General features: G+C 45.9%; 1 protein-coding gene across 1 annotated transcript in view; it reads right to left on the reverse strand.

Annotated features, from left to right (window-relative positions):
* The window catches only part of rbfox1 (RNA binding fox-1 homolog 1), a gene marked incomplete at its 5' end in the record, with an annotated part of 220,593 nt that extends 204,862 nt beyond the window's left edge, over positions 1-15,731 (reverse strand). Inside the window, 1 exon segment of the mRNA XM_084330289.1 lies at positions 15,633-15,731. Coding sequence (XP_084186415.1) covers positions 15,633-15,731 — 99 coding nt within the window.
* Between the last annotated feature and the right edge of the window lie 3,575 nt (positions 15,732-19,306).

Genomic DNA, 19,306 nt, shown 5'->3' on the forward strand with positions numbered 1-19,306 from the left:
ACAGAGAGAGAGAGAGAGAGAGGAGAGAGAGAGAGAGAGAGAGAGAGAGAGAGAGTGTATCCTCGAGTTTATCACAGAAATGTCAAACACAGACATCATGGTCCTACAAGAGACATGGCACAGAGGAAATAGTCCTACTGGCTGCCCTGCAAACTACAGAGAGCTGCTGGTACCATCCACCAAGCTAACAGGGTCAAACTACAGAGAGCTGCTGGTACCATCCACCAAGCTAACAGGGTCAAACTACAGAGAGCTGCTGGTACCATCCACCAAGTTAACAGGGTCAAACTACAGAGAGCTGCTGGTACCATCCACCAAGCTGACAGGGTCAAACTACAGAGAGCTGCTGGTACCATCCACCAAGCTAACAGGGTCAAACTACAGAGAGCTGCTGGTACCATCCACCAAGCTAACAGGGTCAAACTACAGAGAGCTGCTGGTACCATCCACCAAGTTAACAGGGTCAAACTACAGAGAGCTGCTGGTACCATCCACCAAGCTAACAGGGTCAAACTACAGAGAGCTGCTGGTACCATCCACCAAGTTAACAGGGTCAAACTACAGAGAGCTGCTGGTACCATCCACCAAGTTAACAGGGTCAAGGGGGCGCTGACTTTGTAGTCAGTTATCGTCCGCAGTCCCCGCCATAAGCCTCTTGTGTCATTCTGTGCCATTTGTGCCTCCATCTTGTCAGCATACGTCCTCTTAGCAAGTTTAACAGCCTTGCGCAGAGTATAGACTGTTGCCTTGTACTCTTCCATGTTTCCTGTCTCTCTGCCCAGGTTGTAAGCAGTGGTGCGAGTTTTCAGAGCTGCTCTGATAGTAGTCCACCCACGGTTTCTGGTTCGGGAACACCCTCGCCTTTTTTGTGGGGACGATACTATCAGCTAAGGTTGCTATGAAGTTAACAACAGTGTCTGCGAACTCGCTGACATCACTGGCGCTTCCTTGGAATATTCCCCAGTCTAAGTCCTCGAGAGCGTCCTGAAGCGTGGCCTCTGATTGGTCGGACCATCTCTTTACCTCACGTGACACGACAGCGTCACGTGATCTCTGCCTGTAGGCAGGAATAAGCAAGATGGAGTCATGGTCCGATGTGCTTGTAGCCCCCGCTAATGGCGGAGCCGGTACTGCCTTGTAGCCGGCTCTGAACGGGGTGTAGCAATGATTCAGCATATTTCCTCCCCTGGTGGAGCAGGCGATGTGCTGAAAAAAGGATGGCATCACTTTCTTCAGATTCGCCTGGTTGAAATCGCTGGCTACGATCATGACTGCGTCCGGGTGCTTGATCTGGTGGATGTTGAGATGCCCCTGTAGCTCCGCCAGGGCCCTGGCGGTGTTCGCTTGGGGAGGGATGTACACCGCCGTCATGATGATCACGGTGAATTCTCGGGGGAGATGAAACGGGCGACATTGAATGGCCAGATGTTCCAGGTCCGGGGAGCATGAACTGGAGAGTATCTTAATCTCGTTTGGGCTTACCCAGCCATTGTTCGTAAGGAGACAGACACCCCCGCCGATGCTCTTACCGGAGGCTTCTGTACGGTCCGCTCGGAAGACGGTGAAGGAGTCCGAGGGAGAGACGCTGTGATCCGGAGTCGCTGGTTTCAGCCATGTCTCTGTGAAGCACATGATGTTACAGTCCCTCACCTCTCGCTGGAATCGAACCCTCGCCCGTAAATCATCCATCCTGCTCTCCAGCGAAGGTGCATTTGCCAGAAAAATGGATGGGATCGCCGGACGGTAAGCAGATCTTTTTAGCTTTATTCTGATTCCGCTTCTCCTTCCCCTGTGTTTCTTCTTTGTCCTACCGCCGTCTTTGTCTTTTTCCCACCTCATCTCCGGTGGCCAATCTTGGCATAAAGTGTCTCTAAACTCCTCTTTAAGTCCGGAGTTTAGGTCTATAAGTGACTGGCGGTCGTATGACGTCCCCGCCAGTGTGGTTTCCATAAAAAAAGTTGTAAAAATAAACATAATAGCTAAAAGTATGCACAATCTTTGCGGAGCAAAACCGACGGCTACTGACCTGGGTCGCGCCATAGTATCACCAATGTGTGTGTGTGTGTGTGTGTGTGTGTGTGTGTGTGTGTGTGTGCAGTAGACAATAGAAGCTGCATTCCATACATTCCATAAACTAAAATCTCACTAATAACACTTTCACCTATTGGTAAACAAACGTATTGCTGAAAATATACACTATAACTGCTGTTGTGACATGGTTAGGGTCTTTACTCTTGGATACATTTGGAAAAGAAATGCTACTTATGTCATACAGTCTGGAGAGATTGATTTATGATGTGATATCATCTGCAGTCCACCGGCGGACCGCACGGGCTAAAGAGGTTAATATAATAGAACCTGCATTATACTCCAGAATAATAGATAATAATTTGTGTTTTTGGACGAGGCTCATTTGCATAGAAAGGGGAACATGTTCCGCCCATATTACCTCATTTGAATACACGCAAATAGCACCGGACGTAATGCTGATGGAACGCAGTTACCACCTCATTTCACCCATTTAAATGTTTTTAGTGCTGTCAATAGATGAATTAATCTCACAATTTTCTGTAATTAATCTAGATTAATCTAGATAGAAAAATAGCATTTTTCTGTGGGCGGCTACGTGGTGCAGTGGGCAAGGCGCTCACCACGAATACTGGAGGCTGGGCTCAAACAGATCATCTCCCTGTTCGAGCCCAGCGCTCCACATTGCTTTCAGTTTAGCTGGTCGTCCGCACTAATACACATTGGCAGTATTAGGGGGAGGGAAACTGATGGGTGGGGATCGGGCGTTGTGGACAGCGACTCCTACAGGTTGGTTAGTGCGCCTGCGCAGTAGAATCAGGAAGCGACGGGGGCGGGGCCCCTCCAAAGCCCAGACCCCCGACGCTGAAAGATCGAGCCGCGCAGGTGGAAAGATGCGACTGCTGTTACCTCGAGTATCGGAGGGGACTCGTGCTATGTATGACTTAGTCCACATTGCAGCCGGCTTGTGGGAGGCATGAAACAGCGTTCAAAGACAGGGGAAGGTTGAATTGGACGATACGCAATTGGGATGGGAGAATTTTTTTTTAAAATGGGAGAAAAAAAGCATTTTTCTATTTAAGACCGAAGCTTGTAACAGATATTTACTTGAGTAAAATCATGGGATTTATGTAAAATCCACACAAAGAAAGTATATTTAGATTCAAATACTATTTTAATAGCTTTCTTTGAATACAGTTTCTCTCCTGTGAAATACAAATGTTTTTTTTTTTTTATCTACTTTTTCTCCCCATTTTTCTCCCTTCCCCAATTTCGTATTGTCCAATTCTACCCTCCCCTGTCTCGAACGTTGTTAGGCCATGCCTCCCACAAGCCGGTTGTAATGTGGACGAAGCCTTGCATCACGTGTCCCCTCCGGTACTCGAGGAGGCAGCCGTCGCATCTTTTCACCTGCACAGCGCAATCTCTCAGTGGCGAAGGTCTGCGTGGGAGGGACACGCCGCCCCCGTCGCTTCCTGATTCTACTGCGCAGGCACACCAACCTACCTGTAGGAGTCGCCGTCCACACCGTCCAATCCCCACCCACCAGCTTCCCACCCCCTAATACTGCCAATTGTATTAGTATGAAGGACCAGCCAAGCTGGTAGCAACGCCGAGAGCTGGGCTCGAACCCAGCATCGCCTGCGTTGGTGGCGAGCGCCTTGCCCACTGCCCCACCTTGTGTTGGCATGTAATTGCCCTGTATTTCTGGTGTTATAAAGAATCTAATTATGTTTTTCCACCCAAACCCCCTCCATATCCTTGATCCTGTGGTTGATTGTTGTATCTTACATGTGTTATACCATTCCTCCTCTGTTATCTCTATTTATAATTCTTTCTCCCACTTGTCTTTTATATACAAGGTTGTAATTTCCTTACTGTCCATTATTGCCTGATATAGTGCTGATATAACCCTCCCCTTCCTTCCTTCATATGATTTTACCATTATCTTAATTATCCCATTCTGTTCTTTGTCTCTGTCTTGTTTTATTTCTTTGTTATAGTAATCTCTAATCTGTAGATATCTAAAGTGGTCTCTATTCTCTAGTCCGAATCTTTCTTAAAATTTTTGTAGAGTCTACATCTCCCCTCCTTCTATCATTGTACATATTGCTGTTATACCCCCCCCCCCCCCCCCCCCCCCGTTCCCATCTTTTGAACCCATGGCCGTCTATCCCTGGTTTGAATTTGTTGTCATGTGTTATCCATCTCAGTATCTTGGATTCTTTTTCTAGCTTGTATTTCTTTACTATTGTGTTCCATACGTTTATAGTGAATTTGGTAATTGGGTCTAGTAGTTGTCCCTGTCTTCTGAACAGCTCCCTATCTCCTATTAGTGCCTGCACTTTGAATCCCTCTCTTTTTGTTTCTATGTCTTTCCATTTGGCTTCATAATTCTGTGCTGCATAGTAATAGTCTTCTAAACTGGGTACTGCCATTCCTCCTTTCTCCTTTGGTAGTTGTAGAGTCACATATCTGATCCTTGGCCTTTCCCCCCCCCCAAATGAATCTTGATATCTGTCTATCCTATTCTCTGAATTGTTTTTGTGGTATTAATATAGGTAAAAGACTGAAATAGGTATAATAACCTTGGTAATATGTTCATCTTAATGATTTCGATCCTTGAGCCAAAATCTAGGGGCATTACTGTCCATCTTTCTAGGTCTCTCTTGATTTTCTGATTAATCTGTGTATAGTTTGCATCGTATAACCCCTCCACCCTCTTGTAATGTTCACCTCTAAGTACTTGATCCTGTCCATGTCCCATTTAATTTAGTATTTTTCTTTGATCTCTATCGTTGGAGTGTAGTTCAGTGTTAAAGTCTGTGTCTTCGTCACGTTGAGTCTATACCCTGAGTATTGTCCATATTATGTCAGTAAATCCATCAGTATCGGAAAGCTTGTGTCTGGTTGTCTCATATATACTATCACGTCGTCTGCAAACAGTCCCAATTTATGTTCTGTTCCCCTTATCTCCACCCCTTTGATGTATTTGGTCTGTCTAATTAGTTGAGCCAGTGGTTCGATGAATACATCGAAGAGCGTCGGCGAAAGACAACAACCCTGTCTGGTAGCTCTCTCTAGTTTAATCCGGTCCGTCAGACTACCATTTACCTTCATCCTTGCCGTCGGTTCTTGATATAATGCCCTAATTGTTTTCATAGCGTTTTTGTCTAATCCACATTTCTCCAATACTTTATAAAGAAATATCCAGCTTACACTGTCGAATGCTTTTTCTGCATCTAGGCTAACTAATACTGCACTTCCACCTTCCTTTTGTATCTCCTCTACTATCTGCACTGTCTTCCTTATGTTATCCTGTGTCTGTCTTCCTTTAATGAATCCGGTCTGGTCTTCGTCTATAATATCTGTCATAAATGTCTCAAATCTTTTGGATATTATTGATGTATACATCTTGTAATCTACATTAATTATGGACGCTGGTCTGAAACTGCTACATAGTTCTCTATTTTTCCCTTCTTTTGGAATTGTAGTAATTATGGCTTCTTTCCATGAAGGTGGCATTGTGCCTTCTTTCATCGTGTGTCTGAATGCTGCTTCTAACATGGGGCTCAGTTCCTGTCTAAATGTTTTGTAGAATTCAGAGGGGAATCCGTCGCTACCCGGTGACTTACTGTTCTTTGCTTTACTGTTAGCATTCCCCACTTCCTGTTCTGTAATCTCTGCGTTTAATATTTCGTTCTGTTCCTTCCCTATTGATGGTAGATCAAATTTGTCTAAAAATTTCTCTATCTCCTCTTCTCCTGCCGCTATCGGTTGTGTGTATAGTTTCTTATAGTATTCTTCAAATGTCTTCTCTATTTCAGCTGGTTCTCTTAATATTTTGTTTGTGTTCGTGTCCCTTATTGTGTGTATTGTGTTCAGTTTTTGTTGTGTCCTGATTCGTCTAGCTAAAAGTCTGGTCGGTCTCGGTCCTCCTTCATATTATGTCTGTTTCATGTACCTAGCTTTCTTCTCTATTTCTGTCAGGTCAGCAGTTCTTTGTTTATCTTTCCTCTAACTTCCTTTACTAGGGATGCTCGATATTGGCTTTTTTACCGATACCGATATACCGATATTGTCCAACTCTTAATTTCCGATACCGATATCAACCGATACCGATATATGCAGGGTTTCCCCTGCCAAAAAACTGAATAATTTCAGCTAATTAACATTACATATGTCTTGTTGTGGAATTAACATAACATTATGCATACTTTTGACAATAAATAAAATCAGAATTTGTTCTTACTTGCTTGCCTGGGTAAATAAATGTTATAGAAATATAAAAGAAAATAACCGATACCGATATTTTCCGATATCACATTTGTATGCCAATATCGGCCGATAATATCGGACATCCCTATCCTTTACCTCTCTAAGGGTCTTTTGGTTCTTTGAGCTTTGGTGTTCTTTCTCTAATTCTTTCAGTTTCTTTATCAAGTTCTGGTATGTCTCTATTATGGCCTTCTTGAGTAATGCTGTCTTTGCTATCAATTTTCTACGTATTACTACCTTTAGTGCATCCCATAAAATGTTTGGGTCTACCTCTCCATTATCATTTTCTTCTCTGTATCTAATTATGTCTCCTTTTACTTCGTTAACCAAACCTTTGTTATTTAATAGTCCTACGTTCAGTCTCCAAACTGTATTTCTCCGCTTACTTTTAAGATTCACTGTCAGATATATTGCGCTATGGTCTGATATGTCCGTTACCCCTATCCTGCTGTCTTCTACCCTGTATCTGTCCCATGTTGTCATGAGAAAATAGTCTATCCTTGAATATGTTGTGTGTGGATGTGAATAATGTGTGTATTCTCTGTCTAGTGTGTGCATTTCTCTCCATATATCCATGATTCCTAATTCTGCCATTTGTATATTCATATATTTGCTAATGTTTGTCCTCCATTTCTTTGTGCTTGTCGTGTCTATGTCATAGTTCAGTACTACATTAAAATCACCTGTACAGATTAGGACCCCTTCCCCTTCCATCGCTATGATATCAAAGATTGTTTCAAATAGATATTTCTCACTTTCTGGTGGAGCATACACATTCAATAGTGTTACCATTTGACCTTCCATTTTCCCCTTGACCATTACATACCTCCCCTCTTTATCCCTTATTTCCCGGATCATTTCAAACTTCACTGTGTTCTTAATTAGTATAGCTACTCCTCTTCTAAGGTTCTGTTTAAAAGAACTATAAAACAAATTCTCATACCCGAATCTCTTCAGCTTTTCATGTTCTTGTGATATTAGATGTGTTTCTTGTAAGAAGATAACCTGCGCCTCTTCTTTCTTAAGTTTCGTCATCACCTTACTCCTTTTGATCGGACTATTCATACCATTAACATTCAACAACATCATTTTGATACCCTTAACTTGTGTCATATTTCTTTTCCAAATGTTCTCCCGTTCTACCCATGTCACATAAAATAATATTTGTGGTTGTAGCCTCTGCTATCCCTGTCTGATTTACATACATTTAACCATAATAAACATTAACATCAACATTAACACTTGGTACTTCCATGGTAGTAGAGGATCTCAGTCGTATCCCTCTTTCCCCCGCTGTCGGGTGGGGAGTAGTGGCTCTCCTAGTGAGAGGGCTCCCCCTAGTGGCTAAAAGATGCACACTATACATGTCCAACTTGTTCTGTGTGCGACCTCCGAGCTCCCGGTCAAAAGCTCTGCATTAGTCACTTTCATGTTCCCGTCTATTTGTATTATGTGTCACATGTAATCCTGTGGTTCTTTCATGTCCGTCCCAATATATCTCTTGAATCTCCATGTCCTTTTTTTTTTATAACTTTTGGTATAATTATCTCGTATGTACTTTACCATCTTCTCATTGCATAAGTCATTTTCATGTTTACATTTACTTGTATTGTGTGTGTCACATGTATACCAGTCTAATGTGTATTGTACTTATCGTTCCTTGGATCACCGTGTCCCCACATCGTCTCCTCTCTGCTCCCCTTCTCTGTGTCTTTTTGTCGTTCTTCTCAATTGATCCGCTTTGAATCGGTTCAGATCTCCTTCACCTTCCCGTCCTCCTCTCCTCGCCCTCGTCCCTCGACCCTGGTCCATCTTTGCGCCTTCTCCAACTTCTGCATCAGCGTCGGTCTCTCTCCTTCTCCTCCCGGCACCTTCCATCTTCTCCGGTTCATGTCCCTCATCGCTTCCTGCAAGTCGTTGTACACCTTGATGCCTTCTTTCCAATGGACCTTCAGCGTGGTCATTGGTGATTGAAATCTGATTCCTTTCTCTTTCAAAGTCTTTTTTATCTGAACATAGCTCCGACATTTACAGCCACCTCTGTTGAAGAGTCATGGTCGAAGGTTATCCTCTGCCCCTCCACCTCCATCTTTGTCTGCCAGGCTGCTCTGAGAATGTTTTCTTTGACTTCGAATTCCAAGAAATTAACTATAACTGCTCTCATGGTCTGTTTATCTGTGGCTTCGGCGCTGGGGCCCTGTGCGCCCTTTGAATCTCTATCTTGTCGAGGTATGACATTTCTAATTCTTCTCGAATTAGGTTGTCTACATATTTGGTCATCGAGTCTCCTTCTATCCCTTCTCTCAGTCCCCATATTCGTATATTATTTCACCTTGACCTACCCTCCAAGTCCGTTAGCTTTTCTCTCAACATGTTTGTTCGAGCGTCGCCATTAGAATTCCTTGTATTTCTGTATTCCATTCCTCCGTTTCAGCTGTCCTTTCTTCTAACATCCTTATGTCTTTCTCTTGTTCCTGTAGTTTTCCATCAATTGTCTCGAGTCTCTTATTTATTTCTTCTCTGAGCTCGTCCTGACCCTTCTTTAATTCTTCCCTGAGTTTGTCGATATTGTTCTGGATGTTCTGCATGTTAGCTTGGATGCTAGTCTGTATGCTAGCTTGTAGCTCCTCTACCCAAGTGGGCACCTCTGCTCTGTCGCCTTGCGCCATGCTAGCTTGATTTTCCTGCGTCACCTCCTTGTGTCGATAACTTTCCTCTGGTGCTTATATATCTCTTATTGGGTCGCTTTTCTTTCGCTTTTTCTCGTGTTCATCCTTCCTTTTCTCTTATATCATTGAATTGTCACTTTTTATTTTGTTTTAGATATTTTAACTTCCTTTTTCGTTGTTCTTTGACCGGGAGCTCTTTACAATGGCCGTCTACCCGAACATCTCAAACCGGAAGTCCGTCTAGACCTCTTTCTTATATCCGCGGCGCTAAGATTGAAGATTTTTCAATCCATAGATTAATCTAGATTCATTTATTTTAATGCTTTAAATTATTTAAATGAATCTCCAAAATTAAAGCATTCACTTTGACAGTCCTAATTTTTTTATTCTGCAGCATATGAGTGTGTGGGTTCTATTCTCTTTATTGTGATTATTACTGTACCTAACCCAGTACCCGAAGGAGTGATGTGCTTTGGGTGGAATATATAGCATTGCCCCACCGCTACGTTCCAGGGATCTAAGTCGGCCAAATGTGCGCTCGATCAAATGTGCCCATTCTGATGTGAGCCCGATTGTACGCCGCCTCTCCAACGTTGGCAGGATTACGCACGGCAAGTGGACCCAGGGAATTTGTCAACCACATTCATTATGTGTTTTGTATGTAAATGTATGTAATGTAAATGTAAAATGTTAGTATATTACTGGCATTGCACACTACCTGTTGATTGAATACGTTTTCTTCCTATTTCTAAAAACATGTTCGTTTTCACTTGGTGGTACAATTGGAATGTGAGTATTATAATAATAATAATCAACTTTATTTATATAGCACCTTTCATACAAGGATTGCAGTTCAAAGTGCTTTATATAATAAAGACATAATAAAACAAGCAGCAAGAGCAATGCATAACACAAATAAAAATTGATGCAAAATCTAAATCTCGTTTCAAAATCAATCAATCAATAGCATTGGGAAAGCCGACAATTTTAAATAACAATATTTAAATAATAAATACGATTGCATGGGATCTCTGGGTGGCTGGCTCAATATCATCCTTGATTTCATAGAGTAGATCAAGAATTGCTTGAGCTGACAACCTGTGTCTCTGGATGATTTCAGTCTCACTTAAATCAAAAAGTGATATTATCATTAGAAATATTCTTTCACGATGCCTGCGTTTGGCAACAATTAGTGCTGCCTTGATCACCTGAGACACTTTATAGATGTGCTTAGTTACCACCAGATCTCTGAAGACGTTAAGAGCGTCGCTTTAACTATGCGGTGCAATTTGCGCCGGCCTTTGTGAATTGGGAGTGTTTTTGGATGATGCCAATTTGCATAGAAAGGGGAACATGTTCCGCCCATATGACCTCATTTAAATACGTGCAAATAGCACCCGATGCAATGCTGATGGAACGCAGTTACCACCTCATTTCACCCATTGTGCCTCCTGTGTGAATAGCAAACTGTGTTTTAGAGAAATGTGTGCCGGCGTAGCATCAGAAAAAGCCCCTGTGAATTTGTGTGTGTGTGTGTGTGTGTGTGTGTGTGTGTGTGTGTGTGTGTGTGTGTGTGTGTGTGTGTGTGTGTGTGTGTGTGTGTGTGTGTGTACTGTAGGAACTGTGTGTGTGTGTACTGTAGGAACTGTGTGTGTGTGTACTGTAGGAACCGTGTGTGTGTGTACTGTAGGAACTGTGGGTGTGTACTGTATGAACTGTGTATGTGTGTGTACTGTATGAACTGTGTATGTGTGTGTACTGTATGAACTGTGTATGTGTGTGTACTGTATGAACTGTGTATGTGTGTGTGTGTGTGTGTGTACTGTAGGAACTGTGGGTGTGTCTGTGTGTGTGTACTGTATGAACTGTGTATGTGTGTGTACTGTATGAACTGTGTATGTGTGTGTGTGTGTGTGTGTGTGTGTGTGTGTGTGTGTGTGTGTGTGTGTGTGTGTGTACTGTATGAACTGTGTGTGTGTGTACTGTAGGAACTGTGTGTGTGGCACAGCGGAACAACAACACAATCATCAAGTTTGCTGACGACACAGTAGTGGTGGGCCTGATCTCTGCAAACGACGAGAGGGCCTACCTGGAAGAGGTAAAGGTTCTAGCGGGATGGTGTCAAGAGAACAGCCTCTCCCTGAACGTCAGCAAAACAAAAGAGATGATTGTGGTCTTTAGGAGGTCGGGGGTCTGGGACTACAGCCCCCTCACCATCGACAGAGAGTGAACAGTTTTAAGTACCTCGGAGTCCACATATCCGAGGACTTGACATGGACCGCACACATTGACAGTGTTATCAAGAAGGCATGACAACGCCTCTACTTCCTTAGGCGCCTTTGGAAGTTCAAAGTGAGTCAGTAGATCCTCAAGAATTTCTAATCATGCACAATAGAGAGCATCCTGACTGGCAATATCACCTCCTGGTTTGGGAATAGCACAGCACAAGACCGTAGCAGACTACAGAGAGTGGCCCGTTCAGCCGAACGCACAATTGGAGGGGGGCTTCCCACTCTCCAGGACATTTACAACAAGCGCTGTATGGGTAAGGCTAAGAGAATAATCAAAGACCGCAGCCACCCAAACAACTGCCTCTTTGAACTGCTGCGGTCAGGCTAGCGATACCGGAGTCTCATGGCAAGCACAGAGAGACTCAGAAGGAGCTTCTATCCTCAGGCCATCAGGATGCTCAATGAACAATGAACAATAACAGACCATCAATTACACCCACAACACACACATCCACACGCACACACTCACTTTAAATAAACAACATACTGTAGCACCTACTTTACCCACTTTAGACACTAACACACTTTATATTTATTGGCATCAATCTCATGCACCTCATTGCACCTCACCACCACAAGCTAAGCTATACCTCACCATTTCTACACTGTACTGTATCTGCATTGTATAGACTGTACATATACTGTATATATGTATATTGAAAATTTTTGTTTTGTTTACACTTGTTTACGTACTTGACTTTCTATTTTATACTTATATTATACTATTTTATACTATCTTGTTATTTTATCTAGCACACTCTTAGGAGCAAAACAGAAAGAAGCATTTCATGCAAAATTATTCTGTATTTCTGTATGATAACTAATAAAGAAACTTGAAACTTGAAACTTGTGTACTGTATGAACTGTGTATGTGTGTGTGTGTGTGTGTGTGTGTGTGTGTGTGTGTGTGTGTGTGTGTGTGTGTGTGTGTGTGTGTGTGTGTGTGTGTGTGTGTGTGTGTGTGTGTGTGTGTGTGTACTGTAGGAACTGTGTGTGTGTGTGTGTGTGTGTGTGTGTGTGTGTGTGTGTGTGTGTGTGTGTGTGTGTGTGTGTGTGTGTGTGTGTGTGTGTGTGTGTGCTGTATGAACTGTGTATGTGTGTGTGTGTGTGTGTGTGTGTGTCTGTGTGTGTGTGTGTGTGTGTGTGTGTGTGTGTGTGTGTACTGTAGGGACTGTGTGTGTACTGTAGGAACTGTGTGTGTGTGTGTGTGTGTACTGTACGAACTGTGTGTGTGTGTGTGTGTGTGTACTGCTCCCCCACACACACACTCCCCACACGCACACACTCCCCCACACACACACGCTCCCCACACACACTCCCCACACACACACACACACTCCCCACACACACACACACTCCCGCCACACACACACACTCCCCACACACATACACTCCCCCACACACACACACTCCCACACGCACACACTCCCCCACACACACACACACACACACACACTCCCCCACACGCACACTCCCCCACACACACACACACACACTCCCCCACACACACACACACACACACTCCCCCACTCACACACTCCCCCACACACACACACACACACACTCCCCCACACACACACTCCCCCACACACACACACACTCCCCCACACACACACACACTCCCCCACACACACACACACGCTCCCCACACACACACACACACACACACACACACACACTCCACACACACACACACTCCACACACACACACGCTCCCCACACACACACGCTCCCCACACACACACGCTCCCCACACGCACACGCAGCTCACGACACGTGATCCAGGCAGAAACAGCAGAAAGAGCAGAAACAGCTGACGGGGCTGAAAAGCCTTGCTGCTATTTCCATCACAGACGAGGAAATGATCACGGCCTCATCTGCTAACTCAACCATGAATAATGTCTTGTACATAAATACATAAACAAACACATTGATATAGAAATACATACATTCATTAATTAATAAATAACTACATCAATTAATTGCACGAACTAATTAATTAATATATAATACAAAACTAAATAAACACATACATTCAAATACGAGAATGAATTATACCATGTTGCAATAGTGCATGAGACATCACAACAAGGCTGGAAGGACGAGGTCACATTTTAATTCAAAGATGCATCGGGTTGTTGTGTGTTAAACTGATGAGGTTTGGTCAGACAGTAGATGATGTTTGGTCAGAGAGACTGATGTTTGGTCAGAGAGACTGATGTTTGGTCAGAGAGACTGATGTTTGGTCAGACAGACTGATGTTTGGTCAGAGAGACTGATGTTTGGTCAGAGAGACTGATGTTTGGTCAGAGAGACTGATGTTTGGTCAGAGAGACTGATGTTTGGTCAGAGAGACTGATGTTTGGTCAGACAGACTGATGTTTGGTCAGACAGACTGATGTTTGGTCAGAGAGTCTGATGTTTGGTCAGACAGACTGATGTTTGGTCAGAGAGACTGATGTTTGGTCAGACAGACTGATGTTTGGTCAGAGAGACTGATGTTTGGTCAGACAGACTGATGTTTGGTCAGACAGTAGATGATGTTTGGTCAGACAGACTGATGTTTGGTCAGACAGACTGATGTTTGGTCAGACAGACTGATGTTTGGTCAGACAGACTGATGTTTGGTCAGACAGACTGATGTTTGGTCAGAGAGACTGATGTTTGGTCAGAGAGACTGATGTTTGGTCAGACAGACTGATGTTTGGTCAGAGAGACTGATGTTTGCTCAGAGAGACTGATGTTTGGTCAGACAGACTGATGTTTGGTCAGAGAGACTGATGTTTGGTCAGACAGACTGATGTTTGGTCAGAGAGACTGATGTTTGGTCAGAGAGACTGATGTTTGGTCAGACAGACTGATGTTTGGTCAGAGAGACCGATGTTTGGTCAGAGAGATTGATGTTTGGTCAGACAGACTGATGTTTGGTCAGACAGACTGATGTTTGGTCAGAGAGACTGATGTTTGGTCAGACAGACTGATGTTTGGTCTGAGAGACTGATGTTTGGTCAGAGAGACTGATGTTTGGTCAGACAGACTGATGTTTGGTCTGAGAGACTGATGTTTGGTCAGAGAGACTGATGTTTGGTCAGAGAGACCGATGTTTGGTCAGAGAGATTGATGTTTGGTCAGAGAGACTGATGTTTGCAAACGTCAGAGAGACTGATGTTTGGTCAGACAGACTGATGTTTGGTCAGAGAGACAGATGTTTGGTCAGAGAGACTGATGTTTGGTCAGACAGACTGATGTTTGGTCAGACAGACTGATGTTTGGTCAGAGAGACTGATGTTTGGTCAGACAGACTGATGTTTGGTCAGACAGACTGATGTTTGGTCAGACAGACTGATGTTTGGTCAGAGAGACTGATGTTTGGTCAGAGAGACTGATGTTTGGTCAGACAGACTGATGTTTGGTCAGAGAGACAGATGTTTGGTCAGAGAGACTGATGTTTGGTCAGACAGACTGATGTTTGGTCAGACAGACTGATGTTTGGTCAGACAGACTGATGTTTGGTCAGACAGACTGATGTTTGGTCAGAGAGACTGATGTTTGGTCAGACAGACTGATGTTTGGTCAGAGAGACTGATGTTTGGTCAGAGAGACTGATGTTTGTTGGTCAGAGAGACTGATGTTTGGTCAGACAGTGACTGAATGAGAGGAAGGGGTTAACACTCAAAGCAGACCATTATAATGGATGTAATGTGTTGTGATTGGTCATGATTCATTGTCACGAGCCAGAAATGATTAGGCACAACTTAAATATGTGTACATGTGTACTGTGTGAGCCAAATGCACATACACACACATGCACACGCACACACACGTGTGCGCGCACACACACTGATCAAAACCTACATAATAATTAATTATAGCGTACATTATCATATACAATATATATGATAATGTGTGCTATAATGAATTATTATGTAGGTTTTGATCAGTGAGATGCATTAAATCCGTCTTGTAATATTGTATTAATAATAATGTACATCTTCTTGTATGAAACAGTTCCATCATAGCTCCATTATTCTCAGACAATTCCTACCAAGCCAGGGAATTACAATCATAATGTATATCCTCATAATACAGTATGTTATGAAGAGGAATGCACTGTGCACTTGTCAGCAGCCCTTAATGTAAATGCAAATGCACACACACACACACACACACACACACACACACACACACAGACACACACACGCACGCACGCACACACACACACACACACACACACACATAGGCACCTCTCTCTCTCTCTCCCACCCTGTCAAGCTAGCACACACACACACACACACATAGGCACCTCTCTCTCGCGCTCTCTCCCTCCCTGTCAAGATAGCACACACACACACACACACACACTCACCTGCTGTAAGTACATGAAGGTGAGCGCGGCGCAGGACAGCTGAGGACACACATCGCTGGGCAGCGCGACACACGTGCCTCCCGTGAGCGGATGTTGCATCGCGGAGAACAACACAAACACACGCGCGAGCGCAACGCACCGGAGCCCACAGAATCACCCCCTTTTATTACAGTCCTGAGAGGTCCTCACTTCTTTACCTCCACTCTGCGCTTTATCCTAATGGTGACGCGAAGACGGAGAGAGCGAGCTGTAGACCGAGGGAGAGGGAGAGAAGGAGAGAGAGAGAGAGAGAGAGAGAGAGAGAGAGAGAGAGAGAGAGAGAGAGAGAGAGAGAGAGAGAGAGAGAGAGAGAGAGAGAGAGAGATGGAGAGCAGAGCGGCGACCAGGTCCCGTACCGTACAGTGGAGCACGGAGTGTTGTCTTCTCCGTGCAGAAGGCGGGGGGGGGGGGGGTGGGGGGGATAGGGGGGGTGCGTGTGGAGCGCGCTGCCAGAGAAAGAGAGAGATGGTGTGCGTGTGTACGTGCATGCGTTCCGCGGCTGCAGTGCAAGCATGTGTGTGTGTATGTGCGTGCGTGTGTGTGCGCGTGTGCGTGCCAGCGAAAGCCCCAGCCAGCGCGGGCACAATCGCTGGAGCGTGAGGGAGGCAGAAAATTGTCTGTGTGCGTTTATAATGGTGGGTGATGCTGCTTCTAGCCTATGTGCGTGAGAGAGAGAGAGAGAGAGAGAGAGAGAGAGAGAGAGAGAGAGAGAGAGACAGAGAGACAGAGAGACAGAGAGATGGAGAGACAGAGACAGAGAGATGAGAGAGAGAGAGATGGGATATTAGAGTTGTGTGTGTGTGTGTGTGTGTGTGTGTGTGTGTGTGTGTGTGTGTGTGTGTGTGTGTAACATAAAGTATGTATTATAGCACAGAGTATGAATCTATCTCTACTATCTCTCATCGCTCCGGGGCACAAACTGTCTTTCACAAGATTCCTTTGATTGCACAGGCAATTCACGCTCTCCCTCTCTCGCCCTCTCTCTCTCCTTCTCTCTTTCTCCCTCTCTCGCCCTGTCCTTCTCTCTTTCTCCCTCTCTCGCCCTCTCCTTCTCTCATTCCCCCCCTCTCCTTCTCTCTCTCTCCTATCCCGTGGGTGCATCTTTATGTGCCTCACTCACACACACACACACACACACACACACACACACACACACACACACACACACACACACACACACATTTAGTTTATTTATGTCCACATAAGGACAATGTTTAAAGGACATAAATATTATCAGTGCAATTGGACATTGTGGGTTATTCTGGTACATTCGTGCCCAAATTGACAATGGCGACCAAAGTTACACACATGGATGATGAACCAGACAATCAACACACAGCTCTCATGGGTACAGATAGCAGCGTCTTCTCCAAATTGCGCGGCTGCCAATAATAGCTGACACTGAGCAATAACTGTTTGGCTCTTCCCTTCGGAAGACCGGCCATGTGAAGGCCTCTAACACCCAATTTATGGACATGAGGCTTCCAAATAATGAAGATGTCATAATAACAGCAAGAGCCTTCTTCACTCCTCCTCATCCTCCCTCCACATTCACCACACACCTTCTTCACTCCTCCTCATCCTCTCCCACATTCACAACGGAAGCCTCACATAGAGGACCCCTGCTCTAGGCTGTAGAGGGGACCCCTGCTCTAGGCTGTAGAGGGGACCCCTGCTCTATAGGCTGTAGAGGGGACCCCTGCTCTAGGCTGTAGAGGGGACCCCTGCTCTAGGCTGTAGAGGGGACCCCTGCTCTAGACTGTAGAGAGGACCCCTGCTCTAGACTGTAGAGGGGACCCCTGCTCTAGGCTGTAGAGGGGACCCCTGCTCTAGACTGTAGAGGGGACCCCTGCTCTAGGCTGTAGAGGGGACCCCTGCTCTAGGCTGTAGAGGGGACCCCTGCTCTAGACTGTTCTAGGCTGTAGAGAGGATCCCTGCTCTAGGCTGTAGAGGGGACCCCTGCTCTAGACTGTAGAGAGGACCCCTGCTCTGGGCTCTGTAGAGAGGACCCCTGCTCTAGGCTGTAGAGGGGACCCCTGCTCTAGACTGTAGAGAGGACCCCTGCTCTAGACTGTAGAGGGGACCCCTGCTCTAGGCTGTAGAGAGGACCCCTGCTCTAGACTGTAGAGGGGACCCCTGCTCTAGGCAGTAGAGAGGACCCTGCTCTAGGCTCTGTAGAGAGGACCCCTGCTCTAGGCAGTAGAGGGGACCCCTGCTCTAGACTGTAGAGGGGACCCCTGCTCTAGGCTGTAGAGAGGACCCCTGCTCTAGACTGTAGAGGGGACCCCTGCTCTAGGCAGTAGAGAGGACCCTGCTCTAGGCTCTGTAGAGAGGACCCCTGCTCTAGGCTGTAGAGAGGACCCCTGCTCTAGACTGTAGAGAGGACCCCTGCTCTAGACTGTAGAGGGGACCCCTGCTCTAGACTGTAGAGAGGACCCCTGCTCTAGACTGTAGAGAGGACCCCTGCTCTAGACTGTAGAGAGGACCCCTGCTCTAGGCTCTGTAGAGGGGACCCCTGCTCTAGGCTGTAGAGGGGACCCCTGCTCTAGACTGTAGAGAGGACCCCTGCTCTAGGCAGTAGAGAGGACCCCTGCTCTAGACTGTAGAGGGGACCCCTGCTCTAGGCAGTAGAGAGGACCCCTGCTCTAGGCTCTGTAGAGAGGACCCCTGCTGACCCCTACTGTTTGGCTCTTCCCTTCGGAAGACCGGCCATGTGAAGGCCTCTAACACCCAATTTATGGACATGAGGCTTCCAAATAATGAAGATGTCATAATAACAGCAAGAGCCTTCTTCACTCCTCCTCATCCTCCCTCCACATTCACCACACACCTTCTTCACTCCTCCTCATCCTCTCCCACATTCACAACGGAAGCCTCACATAGAGGGGACCCCTGCTCTAGGCTGTAGAGGGGAGCCCTGCTCTAGGCTGTAGAGGGGACCCCTGCTCTATAGGCTGTAGAGGGGACCCCTGCTCTAGGCTGTAGAGGGGACCCCTGCTCTAGGCTGTAGAGGGGACCCCTGCTCTAGACTGTAGAGAGGACCCCTGCTCTAGGCAGTAGAGAGGACCCCTGCTCTAGACTGTAGAGGGGACCCCTGCTCTAGGCAGTAGAGAGGACCCCTGCTCTAGGCTCTGTAGAGAGGACCCCTGCTCTAGGCTGTAGAGGGGACCCCTGCTCTAGACTGTAGAGGGGACCCCTGCTCTAGGCAGTAGAGAGGACCCCTGCTCTAGGCAGTAGAGAGGACCCCTGCTCTGGGCTCTGTAGAGAGGACCCCTGCTCTAGGCTGTAGAGGGGACCCCTGCTCTAGACTGTAGAGGGGACCCCTGCTCTAGGCAGTAGAGAGGACCCCTGCTCCTGCTCTAGGCTGTAGAGGGGACCCCTGCTCTAGGCTCTGTAGAGGAGACCCCTGCTCTAGGCAGTAGAGGGGACCCCTGCTCTAGGCTCTGTAGAGGGGAACCCTGCTCTAGACTGTAGAGAGGGGATATCTGTATCTGGCTCTCCTCTGAGGAGACTCTGATCATCTCAAGCAACAAGGCAGGGCGTTCTGATATTTCCTCCCAGCAGCTCCAGGTGGAATGTACAGCCTCTGGCAGCTGGTTGCTATAATGCTCATTCAGGGTGTAAAAAGTACCCAG

This window comes from Notolepis coatsorum, assembly GCF_963971535.1.
Source record: "Notolepis coatsorum genome assembly, chromosome: 15".
Taxonomy (NCBI): domain Eukaryota; kingdom Metazoa; phylum Chordata; class Actinopteri; order Aulopiformes; family Paralepididae; genus Notolepis; species Notolepis coatsorum.